This window comes from Chelmon rostratus, chromosome 3 (genome assembly GCF_017976325.1).
Source record: "Chelmon rostratus isolate fCheRos1 chromosome 3, fCheRos1.pri, whole genome shotgun sequence".
Taxonomy (NCBI): domain Eukaryota; kingdom Metazoa; phylum Chordata; class Actinopteri; order Chaetodontiformes; family Chaetodontidae; genus Chelmon; species Chelmon rostratus.
In genome coordinates, this window is record NC_055660.1 from 22,893,769 (window position 1) to 22,911,854 (window position 18,086).

The 18,086-nt window shown below is 44.8% G+C and overlaps 5 protein-coding genes across 7 annotated transcripts; 3 read left to right on the forward strand and 2 right to left on the reverse strand.

The window, feature by feature from the left end:
• Positions 1 to 333: 333 nt before the first annotated feature.
• On the forward strand, positions 334 to 4,244 carry LOC121604150 (inositol 1,4,5-trisphosphate receptor-interacting protein). Of its 3 annotated transcripts, XR_006006733.1 has the most exons (3): positions 402 to 476; positions 784 to 3,055; positions 3,956 to 4,244. XR_006006733.1 is itself a non-coding variant. In XM_041933584.1 (2 exons), exon 2 carries the CDS (start codon positions 796 to 798, stop codon positions 2,632 to 2,634), a length of 1,839 nt encoding a protein of 612 aa, XP_041789518.1. In that variant the 5' UTR covers positions 334 to 394; positions 784 to 795; the 3' UTR covers positions 2,635 to 4,244. The 3 variants fall into 3 exon arrangements, 2 of the variants coding, with proteins under 2 accessions (XP_041789518.1, XP_041789517.1); XM_041933584.1 differs by lacking the exon at positions 402 to 476 and adding an exon at positions 334 to 394 and having other exon boundaries at positions 784 to 4,244; XM_041933583.1 differs by having other exon boundaries at positions 784 to 4,244.
• zp3c (zona pellucida glycoprotein 3c) lies at positions 2,835 to 5,708 on the reverse strand. The gene is made up of 8 exons (XM_041933585.1): positions 5,160 to 5,708; positions 4,968 to 5,074; positions 4,780 to 4,883; positions 3,847 to 4,027; positions 3,632 to 3,758; positions 3,462 to 3,550; positions 3,274 to 3,347; positions 2,835 to 3,007 (listed from the first exon to the last, which is right to left on the reverse strand). Exons 1-8 carry the CDS (start codon positions 5,706 to 5,708, stop codon positions 2,835 to 2,837), a joined length of 1,404 nt encoding a protein of 467 aa, XP_041789519.1.
• A 712-nt stretch (positions 5,709 to 6,420) lies between these two features.
• On the forward strand, positions 6,421 to 11,326 carry LOC121603937 (ras-related protein Rab-40C-like). Its single transcript, XM_041933261.1, has 6 exons — positions 6,421 to 7,113; positions 7,196 to 7,256; positions 7,390 to 7,450; positions 7,613 to 7,690; positions 7,873 to 8,095; positions 9,143 to 11,326. The coding sequence occupies exons 1-6, from the start codon at positions 6,960 to 6,962 to the stop codon at positions 9,439 to 9,441; spliced, it is 876 nt and encodes a 291-aa protein (XP_041789195.1). The 5' UTR covers positions 6,421 to 6,959; the 3' UTR covers positions 9,442 to 11,326.
• A 1,187-nt stretch (positions 11,327 to 12,513) lies between these two features.
• wfikkn1 (WAP, follistatin/kazal, immunoglobulin, kunitz and netrin domain containing 1) lies at positions 12,514 to 15,288 on the forward strand. Its single transcript, XM_041933388.1, has 2 exons — positions 12,514 to 12,887; positions 13,011 to 15,288. Exons 1-2 carry the CDS (start codon positions 12,627 to 12,629, stop codon positions 14,526 to 14,528), a joined length of 1,779 nt encoding a protein of 592 aa, XP_041789322.1. The 5' UTR covers positions 12,514 to 12,626; the 3' UTR covers positions 14,529 to 15,288.
• mettl26 (methyltransferase like 26) lies at positions 14,705 to 17,713 on the reverse strand. Its single transcript, XM_041933389.1, has 6 exons — positions 17,386 to 17,713; positions 16,987 to 17,149; positions 15,959 to 16,018; positions 15,753 to 15,820; positions 15,566 to 15,644; positions 14,705 to 15,481 (listed from the first exon to the last, which is right to left on the reverse strand). Exons 1-6 carry the CDS (start codon positions 17,577 to 17,579, stop codon positions 15,425 to 15,427), a joined length of 621 nt encoding a protein of 206 aa, XP_041789323.1. The 5' UTR covers positions 17,580 to 17,713; the 3' UTR covers positions 14,705 to 15,424.
• Positions 17,714 to 18,086: the final 373 nt, after the last annotated feature.

Here is an 18,086-nt window from a genome sequence, read left to right on the forward strand (position 1 = left end):
ATCTCATTTAGCCCTTTGAACTCAACTGCACCTGCTCAGTGAGACAGAGCTCGACAAACCAGTTAGAAAGCCACGAGAGGATAAAAGGCAGGGGTTTACTCTAGACACAAATCATGTCGACAATAGTAGGTGGCCTAATGTTTGCTCCGTCATGACATTGTATAATATGTTGTCTTTTAAGTAGGTATGATTCATGCAACGACTCAGAGTAAACGGTTCATTTCAGATTGTGAATGTGCAGTTAAACTTACAGGAAGTCTGCACTGTCTGTTTTCATCTGTGTTGCACAGAAGTGTCGCAGCAGAACACATGGGCAGGGTGTGCAGGAAATAAGTCATGAGAGGCGACCTACAGCTACGTCTAAATTAGGAAGAGAGCTCTTTGGCTGTGAAAGGTTAGTCTCTTGCTTCCTCCTTTGCACCTATTCACACATTACCGGAACATCGTATCAGTGAGATAACCGACCGATTCTTTTGGTGCGTATTCTTGTTCTTTTCCTTTAATGTTACGTGCAGGAGTAAATGGCGTTTGATATACAGTGTAATGACTGAGAATGAATAGAGAAGATGCTTTTAGGACATCGAGGAAGTAGCTTCTATCCTCCTCGCTTTGCATCATTGTGACATTTGCCAGCAGGAGCATTTCTCATTGGGCATTTTTACAAATAACTGCATGGATTTTTAGCCACTTTTGTTTTCGCATATTTCAAATAACACTACTGCACTTTTTAAAATCACAGAAATGATTTGTATTAATTCTTTATGCTGTTCGACTTGTTCACAGACAGTATTGACGATGCAAGATATCCTGCGAGTGTTTGTGGTGGCGCTGAGTCTTCTTACGTGTCCGAGGGATGACCCCGGGGTTGAGGAATGGGATGATATCACCATGGTGGCCGTGCAAAAGCATGAAGAGAGGCTGCTGAGAGGAGATCAACTGGACCACAAAATGGCACCTGTTAGTGAGGAAATGACACAAGCTGAGAAGAACGTGCCTCGGGATGACGTGAAAAACGTTCTCAAGGAGCAAAATCTGCCTGACCAGCATGATGCTGAAAAAGAGCAAAAGCCAGTCTTAGAAGAGGTGACTGTCACCAAACAATATTCAGAAGAAGACAGGGCTGATCGGCTACAAGACTCCAGAAGTGCACATGAGACTGTTCTGAAGACTTCACTAGTTGACCAGGAGCAAAAGAGCAAAGATAGCCAGACCGATGGCTCTTTTAGAGACCCAAGTGGACCGCAGGGGCAACAAGAACAGGAGGAAGAGTCACCCCTGTCACATCTTCACACCAAGACATCAGAAAATGAAACTTCAGAGGCAGCCATCGCCGACTGGGAGCGTGATTACCTCTGGTACATGTGGAACGCCTTCTCCATCATTTCCATGATCCGCGTGTTTAGGAACTGCTTCCGGAGAACCTCACAAATCAAACAAGAAGAAACCAGGCCCTTCCCGGTGGTCTGCACTGCTGCTGAAGTGTCGCTGCCAGACAGTGACACTCTGCAGCGATTTCATTCTAAATGTGTTCAAGTCGCATCCGATAAGAAGTGGAGGGAGTTCTTGGAGGGGTTTGCAAGTGATCTATTGGATGCCATGAGGACCGTCTGTGATAGAAATGGCGGCATGGTGATTGAGGACTTTCAGATGGTGGATGTGTGCGATATCATCGTCCCCTTCAGCCCACCTGATCCGTATCGTTTTCAGTGTCTGCTCTGGAACAACCAGGCGAGTGATCTGCTGCCATACATGCAGGTCTGTGGTCAAATAAAGCTGGTGGAAAATAAAGTCCAGAACGGCTGCCAATGTCAGTCTCCTGATGCGGATGATATGGTCTGCCTGCTGCACTGTGACACTGAGAAAGCACAGGTGAGAGTGACTGAGGTTTGTGATGGCCCTCTCTGCGTGAAGAACTCTCCATTCCTGTCAAAATCACAGGTTACCAGGTGGTTTCAGAGCACCATCAAACAAGCATGGGCACTCATTTCACACAAGTATGAGTTTGAACTGAGCATTCGCTACATTGATGCTCCAGGTGCTGTAGTAGTTCGATTCAGATCAGGGAAGAAGGTCCGCTTCAGCATGAATCCCGTGGTTAAATACAACGCTGATGCTCATTTCTTCGTTACTCCCTGCTCCCCAAACAGTTTAGATGCTTTCTGGACGTTCTCCCTGACCAGCTACGAAGATCGTTTCATAGAGCACATTTCTAAACGCCTGCCTGAAAACTCATGCCACAGACAAACACTTGAAATTGCATGTTTCCTTCACAAGCGACAGACGGCACTGTCAGGGAGTTGTGACCTCAAGGATTTTCATTTTAAAACGGCACTAATGCATCTGCTTTTGACCAAAGACCCATCACAGTGGAAACCCAGCTTCGTGGCTCGTCGGCTACGAGACTTGCTGGACTTCATGGAGAAAAGCCTTGAGAAAAAGATGCTGCGCCACGTTCTCATCGGGAACCCTTTAGCTCGGAAGGTTATTGAACTCCCTGCTGAATTCACTCAAGCAGAGCCTGTGAATCTCTTCCATCCCCTTGTGGTTCACAGCTGTATCTACAGAAATTCTGTGATGCATTTCCAGGAAATGCTTAGAAATGCACACATGCTGATACATGATTACACTGATTAGTGTAGTGACAGTGCCACGTGTTTCATTTTCAAAAAATGTTGTAAAAGTTAAGTGTTTAAGTTTTAATCTCTTTACGCCAACAGTGTTGAGTTATGGTCTATTCATTAAGCAAAGGCATATCATGCAAGAGAAACATTAAGTACAAGATAAAGCAACTGATTTATTTAAAATTTCTGATTATTTCCATATGACACTTCAATTTAGTAATCATGCTCCCAGTACTTCAGGAAGTCTTCGTGCTCGGCCAAGTCTGGGTCCTCCAAACTGAAAGTGTCAGTGTCAAAGGATTTCATCCGGGGGTTAGCCTCTGCGTATCCATCCTTGCTCCACAAATCGACATTCCAAGAGTGGCTGGAGATTATATTCCTGGAAGCTGTTGAAATAAGACACCATACAGCTTAAATTTGTGGAAGAGCGGCTTGTAAGTATTTCTGCAAGACTGCTTGATTGTCAAGAGATAAGCAAGCAAAGGGATTTGCATTGAAACCGCCTGTACATGACAGCAAAATGCTTCTTGAAATGGCCGATGCTCATGTTAAGCCCTGGGCCAATTTGAGGCTCATGAATACAGCTGCTGTATATCAGACAGGTTTTTCCACCCCGCGCAAGAACTATGTAAACACAAAAAGGGAAACTTGCCTTTAGTCTGTGCCGAGGAGCAGGTGGAGTCACAGCAGGTGCACACAGAGTCATCACCATACAGCTCCTTCCACCTAAAACATGAATAAAAGGTCACCCAGTCAAAACACAGCAGGTTGCAGTCCAACTGAGTGAAGAAAAAAAAAAAGCTCCATTTGTTTAAGCACACATGAAGCATTTCAACTCACTTTTTGGTAGCTGGGTCATAATTGCAAGCCTTTGAACTCTGCGTCGGGCTAAGTTTCTCCACAGAGACCTCGCAGTGCATGTAGAGTTGCTGAAAGACATCAGGTTTCAGTGTTAGCATGCGTTCTCCATAGAGACAGTAGAGATTTGTCCCACTTGCTCTTGACCGTACCTGTGAAGACGACGAAGTGGGAACTGTTTGTTGGAAAGTCAAGGCGCCCACGCTGAATTTCTGGACCATCTTTGAGGTCCCAGTGAGGAATTTTGACTGGTCTGTCACCTTGCCGTCAATCATACAGCTGCAGTTAGAGAAAACACGCATGTTTACCTCCACATTACCTCCCAGGTGATCATGGCCATCTTACTCTGAAATAATGTACATCTTACCCTTGGTTGTCAATGACTGTATATTTTGGATTTGAATTGGAGTCTTTGGAGGCTGTTATGAAGCACTTGTGGATGTACAGCCTCTGACTAGATTTTGCTGTGCCTTCAGGTTGTTTGGCCTCAAAGTACATTGGCTGGCCCAAGATGTATGCTTTGGCACCTGTGATTTCATTCCCTGATGCTGTGGCAAAAGTGAGCAACGTCAGTCACTGAACAAGTCAACATACCAGTCAAACCCAGAGGGAGGAATGTTTGTGTGGAAATGTCTGAATGCAGCAATGAATTCCAGATGGTACTTTCAATACATGCAGCATTGTATGCACACATATTTTTATGTAACTTCAAAAAAGGTATAAATGGTCTGTGAGCTATGTTGCTATTAAAATTGTTTAAAATGAGTCTCCAGTTTTGAATGCAACATTGCCATTTGTGTCAATTACAGGTGTGCTTAGCTCAAATGAAGCTGAACCTCTGATGTCACAAGTTTGCCAGTTTCCTTTGTTTTCCCCTCATATGCAGAACCATTAACAGTTTGAGAAAATGGATTTGCTCTGTGGGATTCCAAATTTTCCATTTAAGATCAACTGAACCAACTAATACCACCTTCATAGTTTATCCTGCTCTTAGTTCACATTTTAAGCTGTCATTTTCCATCATGCCACATCATTAACTTCAAGGATATTGTACAATATTTACTTCTGTCCAAAGTAAATATCTAGACTGATGACTGTCCAGTCAGGTTAATTTTAATATCTTTGTGCTCCACCAACGTATGACTTTAGATGCTGCTCCAGCTGTTAACCTAAGCATTTTGCATCAGAAAATCTTGTCAGGAAAAAGGTTGAGGTGGTGACACTAATCAGCAGCTTCGCATCTTAAGAATGCTATCACATGTCAAAAGGAATTGATTCACATTTAAAGAAAGAAACATACCATCTTGAGGAGTGACAGTAAAACTACTTTTTGGTTGGAGTGCTCTGAAAACTGTGCCTCCCTGCAGTCTGGGATAGAAGCCAACTTTGAAGGAGTGAAAAAACCTGTGAAACAGTCAAGTGAAAACTTGTGTTAATACAAAATTGGATAACAGCAATCACAGGATCATCTAGCCAAAACAAAATTACCTGGGAAATGCACATTTCAGTGGAATGTCAAATGGCATCTCCCTTAAAAATGGACCAGGTGGCTTGTAGTGGAGCACATTGCGAACATACCGTTCATCAACAGTACTCTGGAACATACATTTGTGTCAGTTGTTGTTTGTCGACATAAAGCACAAAATTGTACTTATTGAAAACAAAAAAACCTTTTCCAACCTCTTTCTTGAAGCCGCAGTCAGTTGTCAGAAGGTACAGAAGGTAGTAATGTTCTTTGTTACCTTGGTTGACAGGACAGGTGCCTAGTTTCAAATATTTGTATGCATCCCTTGTCTTAAAGATATCTCTCTGGATTCTTACATACATTCTGTCAACATGGCACAGGATTTCAATCAACTTTGTTCTGGCTGTGGCTGCTGTTACAGCAGTAGAAGCCGCAAGTAACATTTCCTTAACCGAGTTAGGGAGGGGTCTGGCACCCTTTTCTGGTTTGAAAACCTCTTTCTGGACCTTGGAGGCTGGGACAATCATATATGCAGGGACCTTCTTTGCTTCAGGTGTTGAAGATCCACCCGAAGCACTCCTCCAGAATTTGGTTTCAGGTGCAGGGACTTCATATGCCATTTCTTCACCTATCACTTTCTCCATTCTCTCCCACTCTAATTCAGGATCGTCCACAAATCGGCCATACCCAGAGCCACTTCTAAACTGATAACTAGAGGCAACAAAAAACAGCACTAAGTAAAGCCCAGCATACACCAGCTCCATTTTCCCTCCAACAGCTGCCTCTGAAGCTGACCCCTCACCTAAATGTTGAGTGTGACAGTGGTGTTTCACCTGGCTTTTGTATTCTGCAATCAAGAGAGAATCCCCACAGCTGCTGCAAGTGCCAATCAAGAGCAACCAATGAGAGGTGACCAGTGATAATCATGCTTTACTGGCAATACCTTTCTATGTGTCATTGACCAGTTTGGGTTTGTGAAGTATGTCATAACGTGACATTCCCCTCTCCATTGAATTGGAATGGATAGCACGGAAATCATTCAATAAAACGTGTATCGTTCGTAGAATAAGGGCAACAGAGCCAAAACATCAGCTGTATCATTATTGTTATGTGTAAACAATAAAGTACCATGTAGGCTATTCGTATTACATATTAAATAAATCTAGACATTGAATCACAATAAAGCGGAAATAAGGTCCAAAAGGAATAGTCATTTTACTTTTTTTTGATAACTCCAGATCAATTATATGTACATATTTATTGACACTGATGTGCTTAAGAGTCTTGACGTAATTTCATAGTTTGAAAGACCAAATTAAATTATCTGGCCATATTTGAGAACTTGGGCTAATGTATCTGAAATCTGGCAAATAAAATAATTAAACTACCAATAAGTTGTAAAATAACATTTTGTTTTTCTTTTATTTTTAAAATCATACCCGGATGTTACGCAGTTAATGACGTCAGGACCAGGAAGTTCCAGCACAGTCCTGAAGTCGTTGTACGCGAAAGCTGAACGTCCCTCGTTGTTTCTTTTTGTTTATAAATAAAGTGGAATAGTAGTATTTGGTTCGGTAGGTGGTCGTTTTATGTAGGACTCAAACGCCCCGTTTTTACTGTTTCCTGTCTGTGCTTGAATGCGTTATTCCCATTCGCCTTAGCTGGCTAGCTAACGAACCAGCTAACAGCTAGTTAAGGTTGTTTTGATTGTTAATGTGAACATTGACGTTACGTCGGCGGTGTCTGGAGTCGGCTTCCAGTGCTAATAGCATACACTGAAAGGCTTGCTGGACATATTCCACTCGGATCAGGAAATTATTTCATGTGTTAGACGTTACAGAGGACAGAGTTGATGTAAATTGTGGGTCGTGCACCCGCTAGCTGGTTAGTGCACGTTAACCGCGGTCGCCTGCCTTTAGCTAGCAGTTGCCACTGTTGGGGACCGTTTGGTTTGTCCCTTGCCCCGAACAGTGGACGTCTGACGAGCTTAAAAAGCTCTCTGTGATCCGGATCCAATGCGTGGGATGATGGGGACCCAGAGTAGTCCTGTCAAGAGTTACGATTATCTCCTGAAATTCCTTCTTGTGGGAGACAGCGACGTTGGGAAGGGAGAAATCTTGGACAGTTTGCAAGACGGATCAGTCGAGTCTCCCTACGCCTACAGCAGTGGTGAGGAACGATCTCTGCATCAATTCAAAGACATGGAAAGGCCAACATGAACTAACTCTGTGTGTATTGCTTGTAATCTCAGGTATTGATTACAAGACCACCACAATCCTGCTGGATGGGAGAAGAGTGAAATTAGAGCTATGGTAAGTGTTTTTTGCAATATGGAAATATCAAATCAGTAGTGGCTGCGGTAACAAACCTTTGGCTGACAAACCATATTGGGTGACTTACATACACACTCCTGTGTGTGTGTGCCTTTGTCTTCGTCTTCAACAGGGACACATCAGGACAAGGCAGATTCTGCACCATCTTCAGGTCATACTCTCGTGGAGCACAGGTGAGGAAATCTGGTGCTTTCTCCCTCATTGTGTCATCCTGTATGTGTATATATATATATATATATATATATATATATATATATATGTATATATATGTGTGTGTGTGTGTGTGTGTGTGTGTGTGTGTGTGTATGCTAACATGTTAAGCTTTTATTCCACAGGGCATCCTGCTTGTGTATGACATCACTAATGGCTGGTCGTTTGATGGCATTGACCGCTGGATCCGGGAAATTGACGAGGTAATCATTCAACTATTTGTGGTGGACAAATAAATACAGGAAATGTCCTGTGCCGATGTCCTTCCATCCCTGTGAAATAGCATTGTGTATTTTTGCAACTTAGAATGAGAGATGTTTCAGAAATACAACAAGTTTGGGCAACATTACCTAAATATAGGAACAATGTTGTTTGTTTTCATCAGCATGCCCCAGGTGTACCCAGGATCCTGGTGGGCAACCGGCTTCACCTGGCTTTCAAGCGGCAGGTGCCAACGGAGCAGGCAAGGGCTTATGCAGAAAAGAACAGCATGACTTTCTTTGAGGTCAGTCCGCTGTGCAACTTCAACGTCATTGAGTCCTTCACAGAACTTTCACGCATTGTGCTGATGAGGCACGGGATGGAGAAATTCTGGAGGCCCAACAGAGGTGAGCTGGTTAATCATTTTTGCATGCTAATTCTGACGGATTAGGAATGTATGCTTGTTTGTTGTACTGTAAAAAGTGGGTCAGTTCTCACAAGCAACAAAACATTGTGGCAGGAAGTTTCAGTTGTATTTTCTCCTGGTTTTGACATATTTACGACCACCACCCCAGAGCATTGAACATGAATGGAATTCCATTTGCACTCTCCAAATGATTTCCGAATTACATTTGAACAACTCAAAAACATCGCAAATTCCCAGATACAGTGCGCTAGTTACTCTGGGCAATTCACAGTCCACACTGTCAACTGTTTTCATTGGTACTTTTTCTTTGGAAGAAAGTAGTTCCAGTGAAAACCATTCAATGCAAGGTCTGTGAATTATCCAGAAGAACCTGAGCATTGTCTCTAGTGGCACTTGAAATGATGCACTTACCGCTGCTTGGAGAGGCCAAAAAGTTATGAGAGAGTAATATGTCAGCAATCCTTTCTGACCTTTCATACGCTACATAAAACTAACATGATAATACATATTGTATATTGAATTATTTTTTATATTTGTTCTAGTCTATATTATTGAGACATTTATATTTGTATTTGTTTTTCAGTTGAATCATGTTTAAAGTTAAAGGAAATCCACTGTTAAAAAGACGAGTTCAGTGAATGCATGATGGTTCCAAGTTCAGTGAATAATTGTATTCAGTAATCATGAAATTATTGTGATTATGTTTTTTGCCATAATTGAGCCGCCAACCAGGTGTGTAAATGTAAGCCATTTCCAACTTCATAGTTGGAGAGCTTGACAATGCACTGAGAAGTGAAGAGAAAATAAAATGAACATCATTTACAGCGCAAGCAGTATGAAATGTGTATGGGTGAAACTCATCATTCATCTGGCAAAGAGCATCATCTTTGTCTCTACTTTTTTGTAACGTCCAAATAGTAGGAAAGATGTACTGAAGAGTATTGTAGATGCATCTGACGTGACATCCAGTCATAACACCCAGTCATAACACCCAGTCATAACACCCATGTCCCCTTTTCTTCCACAGTCTTCAGCCTCCAAGATCTGTGCTGCCGTTCCATCGTCTCCTGCACACCGGTGCACCTCATTGACAAACTGCCCCTCCCTGTGGCCATCAAGTCCCACCTCAAGTCTTTCTCTATGGCCAACGGCATGAACGCGGTCATGATGCACGGACGCTCTTACTCAGTGGCCAACAGCGCAGCCTCAGGCGGAAGCGGCAGCGGAAGCAAAGCCAACAGTCTCAAGCGCTCAAAGTCCTTCAGGCCTCCGCAGAGTCCACCAAAGGACTCGACGTCCTCTAAGGGGAACTGTAAGATTTCATAGTGAAGGAGCGTACTGATGGCTGCCTCCATAGGGCCAGTATAAAATGTGTTGTTGCTGCTCCAGGAGGTCACGTGGGGCACAGAAAAGCATGGAGAGCGACCAGCAATCTTCACCAGAGACAGATACAGCTGTGAACTTACATTGACCTTTGGGAACCGTCTTGGATGGTCGGTTTGGTTTCTGTTCTCTTTGCGCTTGCTGGTGCCATCTTGTGGATGTCCGTTTACCCGTACTCTTTACGACAGAGGCTCACTGTGATCAAGCAGAACAAGATTTCCCTGGGACCAACAGATGTGATTCAAGGATAATCACTCTCCTGTTAACACTACAATGAGTGGAGGGACATGAGCTATCTTTTATTTGGAAAAGGAGTGTTGATTGTATTTAAAGTTGGACTTGTAAATATGCTGTTTGTGCTAGTTGTTTTGGTCTGTGTTTGGTGATTGATCCCGGAGGTGCTTGTTTTATCTTGAATGTTTTGGGAGACCTGCTTCATTGTACAACTTCTGTGTGTGTGTGTGTGTGTGTGTGTGTGTGTGTGTGTGTGTGTGTGTGTGTGTGTGTGTGTGTGTGTGTGTGTGTGTGTGTGTGTCTTTGGCCTTCATCTGCCGTATAAAAATTCCCTTTGCGACCTCAAGGGTGCTGAGCCGCTTATTTAAAACTCAGGCCTGCTCAGTTTTAAATAAGACCGGCTTCAACTGAATGTTTGAGAAGAGCAGGGCTAGTTTCCCAGACAGATTAGTACTAGACTTAAGAAAAATTCAGACGAGTTATCCATCGAAAGACCCTCTTAGTCTAGCACTGCTTAATCTGTTAAACTGTCCAGCAAAGTTGAGCCAAGTTGTCTCGTTTTGAAGACTTCCTGCGGTGGCCCTAAATTCCAGCACAAATGAATTCACCCTCCTTCAGTCCATGGTTTGAACATCTGTTGACTTTCTCAGGCCATTTTTTTGTATCACTGCTTTACCTGGTTTAAACCGCCAACAGCATGATCACTTTCTAATTAAGTCTCGGTGCAATTCAGAGCTCGCTTGGTGCTGATGAGGAAACCCGGTACAAACTCAGATGTACACATTGTTTGCTCAAGCCATGGCGGCTTGCCTTCACAGAGCGCTGCAATCGTGTCTCGGGTCTGAACAGGAACTTGTGAACTCAGTGGACATTGGTGAGAGGCTTGTTTTAATTTGATTGCTTTTCGGATATTTTATGTAAATGATATGTATTTATGAATGTAAAACAATAATCATCAGCAACTTTTTTGTGGCCATGTGGTAATATGTGGGACTGTAAGAATCAGAGGTGGAAAGTCATTTGTCTCCTTTAATATCTTTTATTGGCTGTTGCTCTTCCTCTGAGTATTTGTAGTCTTCCTGCTTGAGTTCATTCTTCTTTTCCAGCGCTCTAATGAAAGCGTGTATGATATGAGGGGCTCGGCTGGTGTTGGGGGTAACGACGCGAGAATGTCAGATGAACTTGAAGACTTCAGAAGGAGCACAGAAAGTGTTTCTTTTAATAACTCAATACTCTACACAAAAACTTTTACCCTGATAGAAATTCTCTCTTTTCTTTCCACCTCTGATTGACAATAATTAACAAGTGTTTCCACTTGAACGTTCCCAGTGGCTGTACGTCTGTGACGGGGTCATCCAGGGCATAAAAAAAATTGGTGCATGTTTTGTACTGGCGCCTCTTTTCTGTGGTGTGCGTTGAGAGCAGCACAATAGGCGAGCAGAACTCTTGAGTGAACAGTTGAAGCACGATGTAAACGCTTCATACTGATCGCTGCTCTCACAGCTGCGTGTCTAAGGGTTTGGATGCGGGATTCATCATGATTTGTCTCATTGAAAGCAGTCACGCATCGAAATAAAGGCTAAAACTACTTGTGTTCTCATCAGCTTGTGCTGCAGTGATTTTTTTCATCCATTTATCAAGGTCACTGTGGGGATTGTGGGAATATTTTTTTGTACCCTTTGTCCAGTCCGGGGCGGCCGGTGCCCAAGTGCAATAAAACCCGGTGGGGGTGGGTGGGTGTGTGGGTGCGGGGGCTGAATTGATTAGCAGCTCTCTATTGGCCGGTTTTTGGATCACCGGCACATCGCCGCAGCGCATGAATGCAGCGCGGTCAAAAGTCAGCCAAAGGTTGCGGGGTCGCTCCCAATGAAAAGATGAGGGGTGCTGCTTCTCATCGCCTCGGAGCCGCGCCGGGACAAAGATGAGACGCGCGCTATTGAGAATGTGGCGCTTTACGCCTTCCCACCTGACCGCGGCATCTCTGAGCTCCGTGTGAATGAGGGACGGTGTTAAACCGACCCACGTCTAGACTTGAAGGACGTAAACAACATGTTTTGCGAGACACGACACGACACGCCCCGTGTTTGGGTTTCACGCTTTCCGCCTGGCGCTGCAGGCGACTTTTAACAGTTTGCTCCTTGATTTGCGCAGGAAAGCTGGTGTCTGCACAAGACTGCGCTGCCCTGAAACATCTGGAAATATGTTACTAGAACTGATGATGACATCCTAAACCGACAACTACACCAGCTCTCGGCGAGAAAGCAGCTCATTACCTTATTTATGAATGACACCTCTATAAATGCTGTCTGGACACAGTTAACGTTGGATTTCTCACCGGAATGTGTGGCTCCGTGCGCACGGTTGTTGGGACAGCTTGCCACCACGGCCCCACGTTTTCTTTGATGTTTTTACAATGTTTGTCCAGTTGCTTAGCGCATGGTGCTGCTTCATAAGAGTTTCAGACACTGGACGACCATGGGGGCGGTCAGAGGGGCTGCCCTTTCCACCTCCATTCACACTCTGAAAGGCTGATGTTGCGTCTTTCTCTCCCTCATTGTGCACATTTCGTTCGCCCATGTCGCCGTTGGCTGATAATCGACCCGAATGAGAGTTTGCCCACCGTTGCGAGAGTTTTGTTTTGATTATCAGGGCGAATGTTTCATGCAACCCATCTGCATTTTTTTGACGCGTTTCTGGGATGTGTTTTGTTCAGCAGATGTCCGCCTCACGGGAACTCGTCCTGATCTTTGGGATCGCTGCAAGTCTCCTCTCTGCGCGCAGCAAGCTGATTTCGGACAAGCACCTTTGAAAGTCGATATTAAACTTAGTCCGACTTTGAAGACCTAAAGGAGGAATGGATTTACTCGGTGGTGGACTCATGCACAAGAGCAATAATGTATAAAATCACTTTCCAACTTTTGGAGGATAGCAGTATAAAGGATAAAAGTTGGCATAATGCACCCAATAAACTACTATCAGGATGGATGTGCGCGTATTTGCTGATGCTCTTGGTTTGTGAACTACCCGAACTTTCTTTGTGTGCAAGTGTGGCAGCATCCAAAGTCAAACATGAAGGATTTTGTCCCAACAAGCTGAATTCCAATCTGTGGGTTGATGCGCAAAGCACCTGCGAGAGGGAATGCAACGTCGATGAGGTGCTGTTATTTGTTTTCTCCATCACTGTTACTCACTCATGATCTCAGTCTCTTCGTGCCGTGTTTTGTTCGTTTAAATTTGCTCTCATAAATGCTGCTTTGTGTGTGTGTGTGTCTGCGCAGGACTGTGCCGACTTTGAGAAATGCTGCACCAACGTGTGTGGCCTCAACAGCTGTGTGGCTGCACGTTTCTCTGATGGCACCCCTGCCCAGCCAGATGGGCAGGGTGGGGGAAAAGACAATGATGCCCCCGCCTCCACCGCTACCTGCGAGGGCTTTATCTGCAGCCAGCAGGGGGCAATCTGTGACATCTGGGACGGACAGCCCATCTGCAAGTGCCAGGACCGCTGCGAGAAAGAGCCCAACTTCACCTGCGCCTCAGACGGCCTCACCTACTTCAACCGCTGCTACATGGACGCCGAGGCCTGCATCCGCGGGGTGACTTTAACTGTTATCACCTGCCGCTTCTACCTGGCCGGGCCCCACACCAGTCCACTGCCTCAGGACACTACAGCTAACCCCACCCCGACATCCTCCCAGGAGGACCCCATGCCCCCCACACTGTACTCCAACCCTCACCACCAGTCCATCTATGTTGGAGGCACCGTCAGCTTCCACTGTGACGTTATTGGAGTCCCCAGACCTGATGTGACATGGGAGAAACAGAGTGAGCGGCGAGAGCGCCTGGTCATGAGGCCTGACCAGATGTACGGCAATGTGGTTATCACCAACATCGGTCAGCTTGTCATTTACAACGCCCAGGTGTGGGATACAGGTATCTACACCTGCATCGCACGGAATTCGGTGGGAGTTCTTCATGCAGACTACCCGCTGTCTGTCATCCGCCGGGCCGATGATGATTTCTCTGAAGATCCTGAGATGCCCATGGGGCGGCCATTCTCACCGGCAGACTGCCTGGCTGAAGTAGACCTGAGGGTGTGCAGTGGCGAGCGCCACGTGGACTGGTATTATGACAGCAAGCTGGGCTCCTGCATGGCCTTCAGCAACGGTGGATGTGACGACAGCCGCAACCGCTTTGAGACTTATGAGGAGTGCAAGGCCTCCTGTCAGAGAGAGGGGATGGGTATCTGCTCCCTGCCTGCTGTCCAGGGCCCCTGCAAAGCCTGGGAGCCACGTTGGGCCTGGAATTCCCTCATGAAACAGTGCCAAGCCTTTGCCTATGGTGGCTGCCATGGGAATGCCAACAGCTTCCACACCAAGAAGGAGTGTGAGGCAAACTGCCCACAGCCCAAAAGGAAACCTTGTAAGACCTGCCGGGTGAAGGGGAAAATGGTGCCCAGCTTATGCCGGAGTGACTTTGCTATTGTGGGGCGGCTGACAGAGCTGGTGGAGGATCTGGACTCTGGGTTAGCCCGCTTTAGCTTGGAGGAGGTTCTGAGAGATGAAAAAATGGGCTTGACTTTCTTTAATACCAAACACCTAGAGGTGACTATCGCCAAGATAGACTGGAGCTGTCCCTGTCCCAACATCACCATGGAGGAAAACCCTCTGCTGGTGATGGGTGTAGTGCAGGATGGTATGGCCATCATCCAGTCAGACAGCTACGTCAGAGCCATAACTGAACGCAGACTCAAGAAGCTACGTGAGGTTGTGGTTAAAAAGACCTGCGAGGCATCATAGAAGTCTCAGGAGTCAGACTCGGTAGCTCACAGAGGGTCTGTGGACACCTTCACCTTTAGCACTGAAGGGAATTGCAACACGAAAAACTGACATTTAATAACTCTTTAAATGAAAAGGCAAAAATAAGTCAAATGCTGAACGTTAATGACGTTATGAGAGATCATTTGTATGTTCAATATAGGTTTATTCATGACAACACAGGTTGTACAACATTCCACGTGTTGCGTCCAGTAATATCAGTGCTGAAATGCTCTTTTTAAATAAGTTTCAATATAGATATTTTTTGTTTTGACGTCTTCTGTATGCTTGTATACAGAAACATAAGATAGTAGCCGGGGTAGCAGCCACACAGGCTGAACAAATGCCTAGCTTGTGATGCTGAAGATATAGACACCTGCAGTATATTATGTCTTTTTTCTGTTTTATTGTATTGTGTTTACTTTGTATTGGGCTCTTTATATATTAGACATTTACATAGGTGTTTTATATAGGTTTCCTTGTGTTGTTATGTCTGATTTCAAGCTCTAATGTACAGCGCATTGTCTCTCGCATATCTCCCTCTGCGAAGCACTTCTGCTAACTTAAGTTTTACTGACAGTCTGCAAACTGAATGAAGAAATAAAAAGAGCAGGTTGGCGGTATCAAGGTAAACACAGTACACACAACACCAAATACGTGAGCCTGATCAACTTTACTCAACTGTGCAATACAGAAGAATACAGTGTATAAGAGATTACATTATTTCTGTTCTCATTAAAGACTCTCATCTATTGTCAGTATGTGTTAGACTATGGGGAGACGATTCATTAACAGTTCTGGAAAATTTGGCAATGTATTTGAGTTCCAGGTGTAAGTTAAGGCGTTTGGACCATCCCGCTCCGGAACAACAGGATACTTCACACCAAACTCTCCTTCCTGAACAGAAGACACTTGTTGTTTGCTGGCATGTCCACCTAGCAAAGGAAACATTTCAAATCATACACCGGCGACAAGATAAAAGAAATAAATAATTATGCTTAAAGGAGCTGTTTACTCACAATCTTCTCCAGGAACAAACCATTTCTTTGTGCTGCTGAACTGAGGAGGGAGATGTCCCTGAGTCCCCACTCTGGGTTCCTGCGAGAACCCACAATTCCTTACAAATCACGTAATAACAACACACAACATACATAAAAAGATTCCACGCAGCATTAAAAAAGAGTCAGAAAACACAGAGCCCTGTACCTCTGCCGTAGGCTGTAGTCAAAGTCAACGTTACTCTGAGGGGCGATCTGTCCATTCACTGCATAGGGCTGAGAGTAACGACAAAAGACGTTATGTAGCATGCACGGTCACACTTTTATGTTTACATTTGATCATAAGTGATAATAACATGTCATGAATGTGGTTAAGTGCATGTTTATGACAGCATGAAATGGTTTTGCACTCACCCCGTATGTCAATAGGAGACCTTGCGGCTTCAGCACCGCTCCAGCCCCTCTGAATAAACCCTGGAAGAAAACAGCGATGTCTTAGGTACCAGCATTACATCACATGCAGTGGGGGTGGAGTGGCAGGAAGGACAACTACTCCAGCCCTTTTTGTTCTGGGTCTTTTTTATAGACGGAGGCAGATATTGTAAAGGGGCATTGCCTACAGTTATTATCTGAGGAGAATTTTCCCCTTAGGGATGAAAAGCTGAATTTATAAGCAATAAAAACAGTTTTGCTCAATTCAATACACTCAGAGCTTTTGCTGCTACAGCCTTACTTGGTCTGGTATGACCAGTCACATATTCTGGCTAATATTGTTTTATGTAAGCTAGATATTGCTGTGTAACTGACATCACAGAGTGGGTTTTGTGAATTTTAACACTTCGATATTCATACACCTCTTAGATTATGTTTTAGAATTGAATTGTTTATACAATTCACATGTGACATGTTCCACTTGCTTGCTCAAGTTGCTTTAAGTAATAAAGAAAACCTTTAAAAAAGCGTTTTGCTCCTATAATTGGAGACTTCCCCTTTAAGAGATCTAAACTACAGTTATGTTTGAGTAGGATCAAGGCTGGATTTACCCACTAAGGTGTCCCAAACCAAAGTGAGCCCAGGGCCCCCACTGGTAATTATTTTGTGGTACTTTGATTTATTACACATTTGTTTACAAATATGCACCATGTATGCACAATGTAAACCTACATATTAAAGGCCTTAAAACTGGATTTTATCCAGGGGCCCCTCTGCTACACAGAGCCTCAAGATTAGGTAAGAGTGCAGGTGCTGATAAGACCTTTAAATGACAGTTTACTTTGTGCTTTAGTGATGGACACAGCACTAACAAACAAATTAACCTGGCACCTTCAGGGGCCCTGAGGCAGTTGCCCACTTGGTCATCCAGTTTTTGGTCCTTGGATCGTTGGATAGGACCCATCACAGCACTGTGAGCAAACGAGCGCGTATAAAATCAGCAGTCCTACCTCTGTGCAGGCAATCGGAGAAATGTGGATCATGTTGATGTTGACTACCAGGTCGAGGCTCTCTGGCTGGATTCCTCCCCAGTACTGATGGGGCAGAGAAGCATCCAGGTGGATGGCAGGCCTCACATTGTGCAGCTGGTAGTGGGCTCTGTACGCTTCTATACTGAGAATGGGAACAAAAGACACTGTTGTTACTGCAGGCATCCTCCAACACAACATGCGTTTTACCAGCACAGTGCGCACGTCCTGCAGCAGCAGTATTAAAATAACTACAACACCTGAGCTAAACGGCCAAAGCCCTTCTTCAAGTTTCCTACGCAGAAATGAATCAATCCCGTAAATACCCGAGTTTATAAGCTGTTACTAAGGTACGACGGTAATGGTAATTGCTATATTTACCTGGCTAGAGACTGGCGGTCATACTCTGACGGCTGCCAGATGATATTCCGCAGGGCCTGAGCGAAGTGTGTGACATGCTGGCCGGTCCCGGAGGAGATCTCCAGAGCCTGCAGGGGTCTCCCGGTGTTCACGCTCTCCCGGAGCACCGCCAGGATGGGCTCCTTGTTCCTCTCCGCAGCGGCGGCGCTCAGCATCTTGCCAAACCCCGGGTAAAGCTGTCGCGTTATGCGGTACAGTGAGCGAAGCCACTCCAGTGGACCCGAGTAACGTCAGCCTTAGATTGAATAACTCCACACCACCCACGAATGTTTTGTTTTTCGGCTGAAAATGGTCCACTTCCGGATTGCCTCACGTGACTGACATGGCATCCAATAAGATGACTGGGCGGGTACACCTTCTCGCGCACCGTTATAAAAGAATGACAGTGCAAATACATATTTTTCATAGAGGGCTTCTTTATTTGAGGGGGTGTATCGGACAGGTGCACGTCCTGCTTTTACACGCTTTACACAGTTTCACACACACGATCGTCACATTTGTCACAGGCTCAAATTTAAATCACATATTAATCAACTTAGAATAATTTAAAAGGTTCTGTCCAGTAACAGAGCATAAATAGAAAGAGAGGAAATGAACAAAAATGTTTTGGCAAGCACATTTATAACAGGATTGTCAGTGTAGTAAAGGGTAAACGGCCTGGA

Coding starts and splice junctions, on each gene's coding strand:
- LOC121603937 (XM_041933261.1), top strand. CDS start 6,960: ATGCGTGGGATGATGGGGACCCAGAGTAGTCCTGTCAAGAGTTACGAT. Junction 7,257..7,389: donor AGAGTGAAATTAGAGCTATG/GTAAGTGTTTTT, acceptor CGTCTTCAACAG/GGACACATCAGGACAAGGCA. Junction 8,096..9,142: donor ATTCTGGAGGCCCAACAGAG/GTGAGCTGGTTA, acceptor TTTCTTCCACAG/TCTTCAGCCTCCAAGATCTG.
- wfikkn1 (XM_041933388.1), top strand. CDS start 12,627: ATGTATAAAATCACTTTCCAACTTTTGGAGGATAGCAGTATAAAGGAT. Junction 12,888..13,010: donor GGGAATGCAACGTCGATGAG/GTGCTGTTATTT, acceptor GTGTCTGCGCAG/GACTGTGCCGACTTTGAGAA.
- mettl26 (XM_041933389.1), bottom strand. CDS start 17,579: ATGCTGAGCGCCGCCGCTGCGGAGAGGAACAAGGAGCCCATCCTGGCG. Junction 15,645..15,752: donor GACTACAGCCTACGGCAGAG/GTACAGGGCTCT, acceptor GGGTTCTCGCAG/GAACCCAGAGTGGGGACTCA. Junction 15,482..15,565: donor GTTTGTTCCTGGAGAAGATT/GTGAGTAAACAG, acceptor TTCCTTTGCTAG/GTGGACATGCCAGCAAACAA.
- LOC121604150 (XM_041933584.1), top strand. CDS start 796: ATGCAAGATATCCTGCGAGTGTTTGTGGTGGCGCTGAGTCTTCTTACG.
- zp3c (XM_041933585.1), bottom strand. CDS start 5,708: ATGGAGCTGGTGTATGCTGGGCTTTACTTAGTGCTGTTTTTTGTTGCC. Junction 4,884..4,967: donor CTGAAATGTGCATTTCCCAG/GTAATTTTGTTT, acceptor ACTGTTTCACAG/GTTTTTTCACTCCTTCAAAG. Junction 4,028..4,779: donor TACTGTCACTCCTCAAGATG/GTATGTTTCTTT, acceptor CTTTTGCCACAG/CATCAGGGAATGAAATCACA.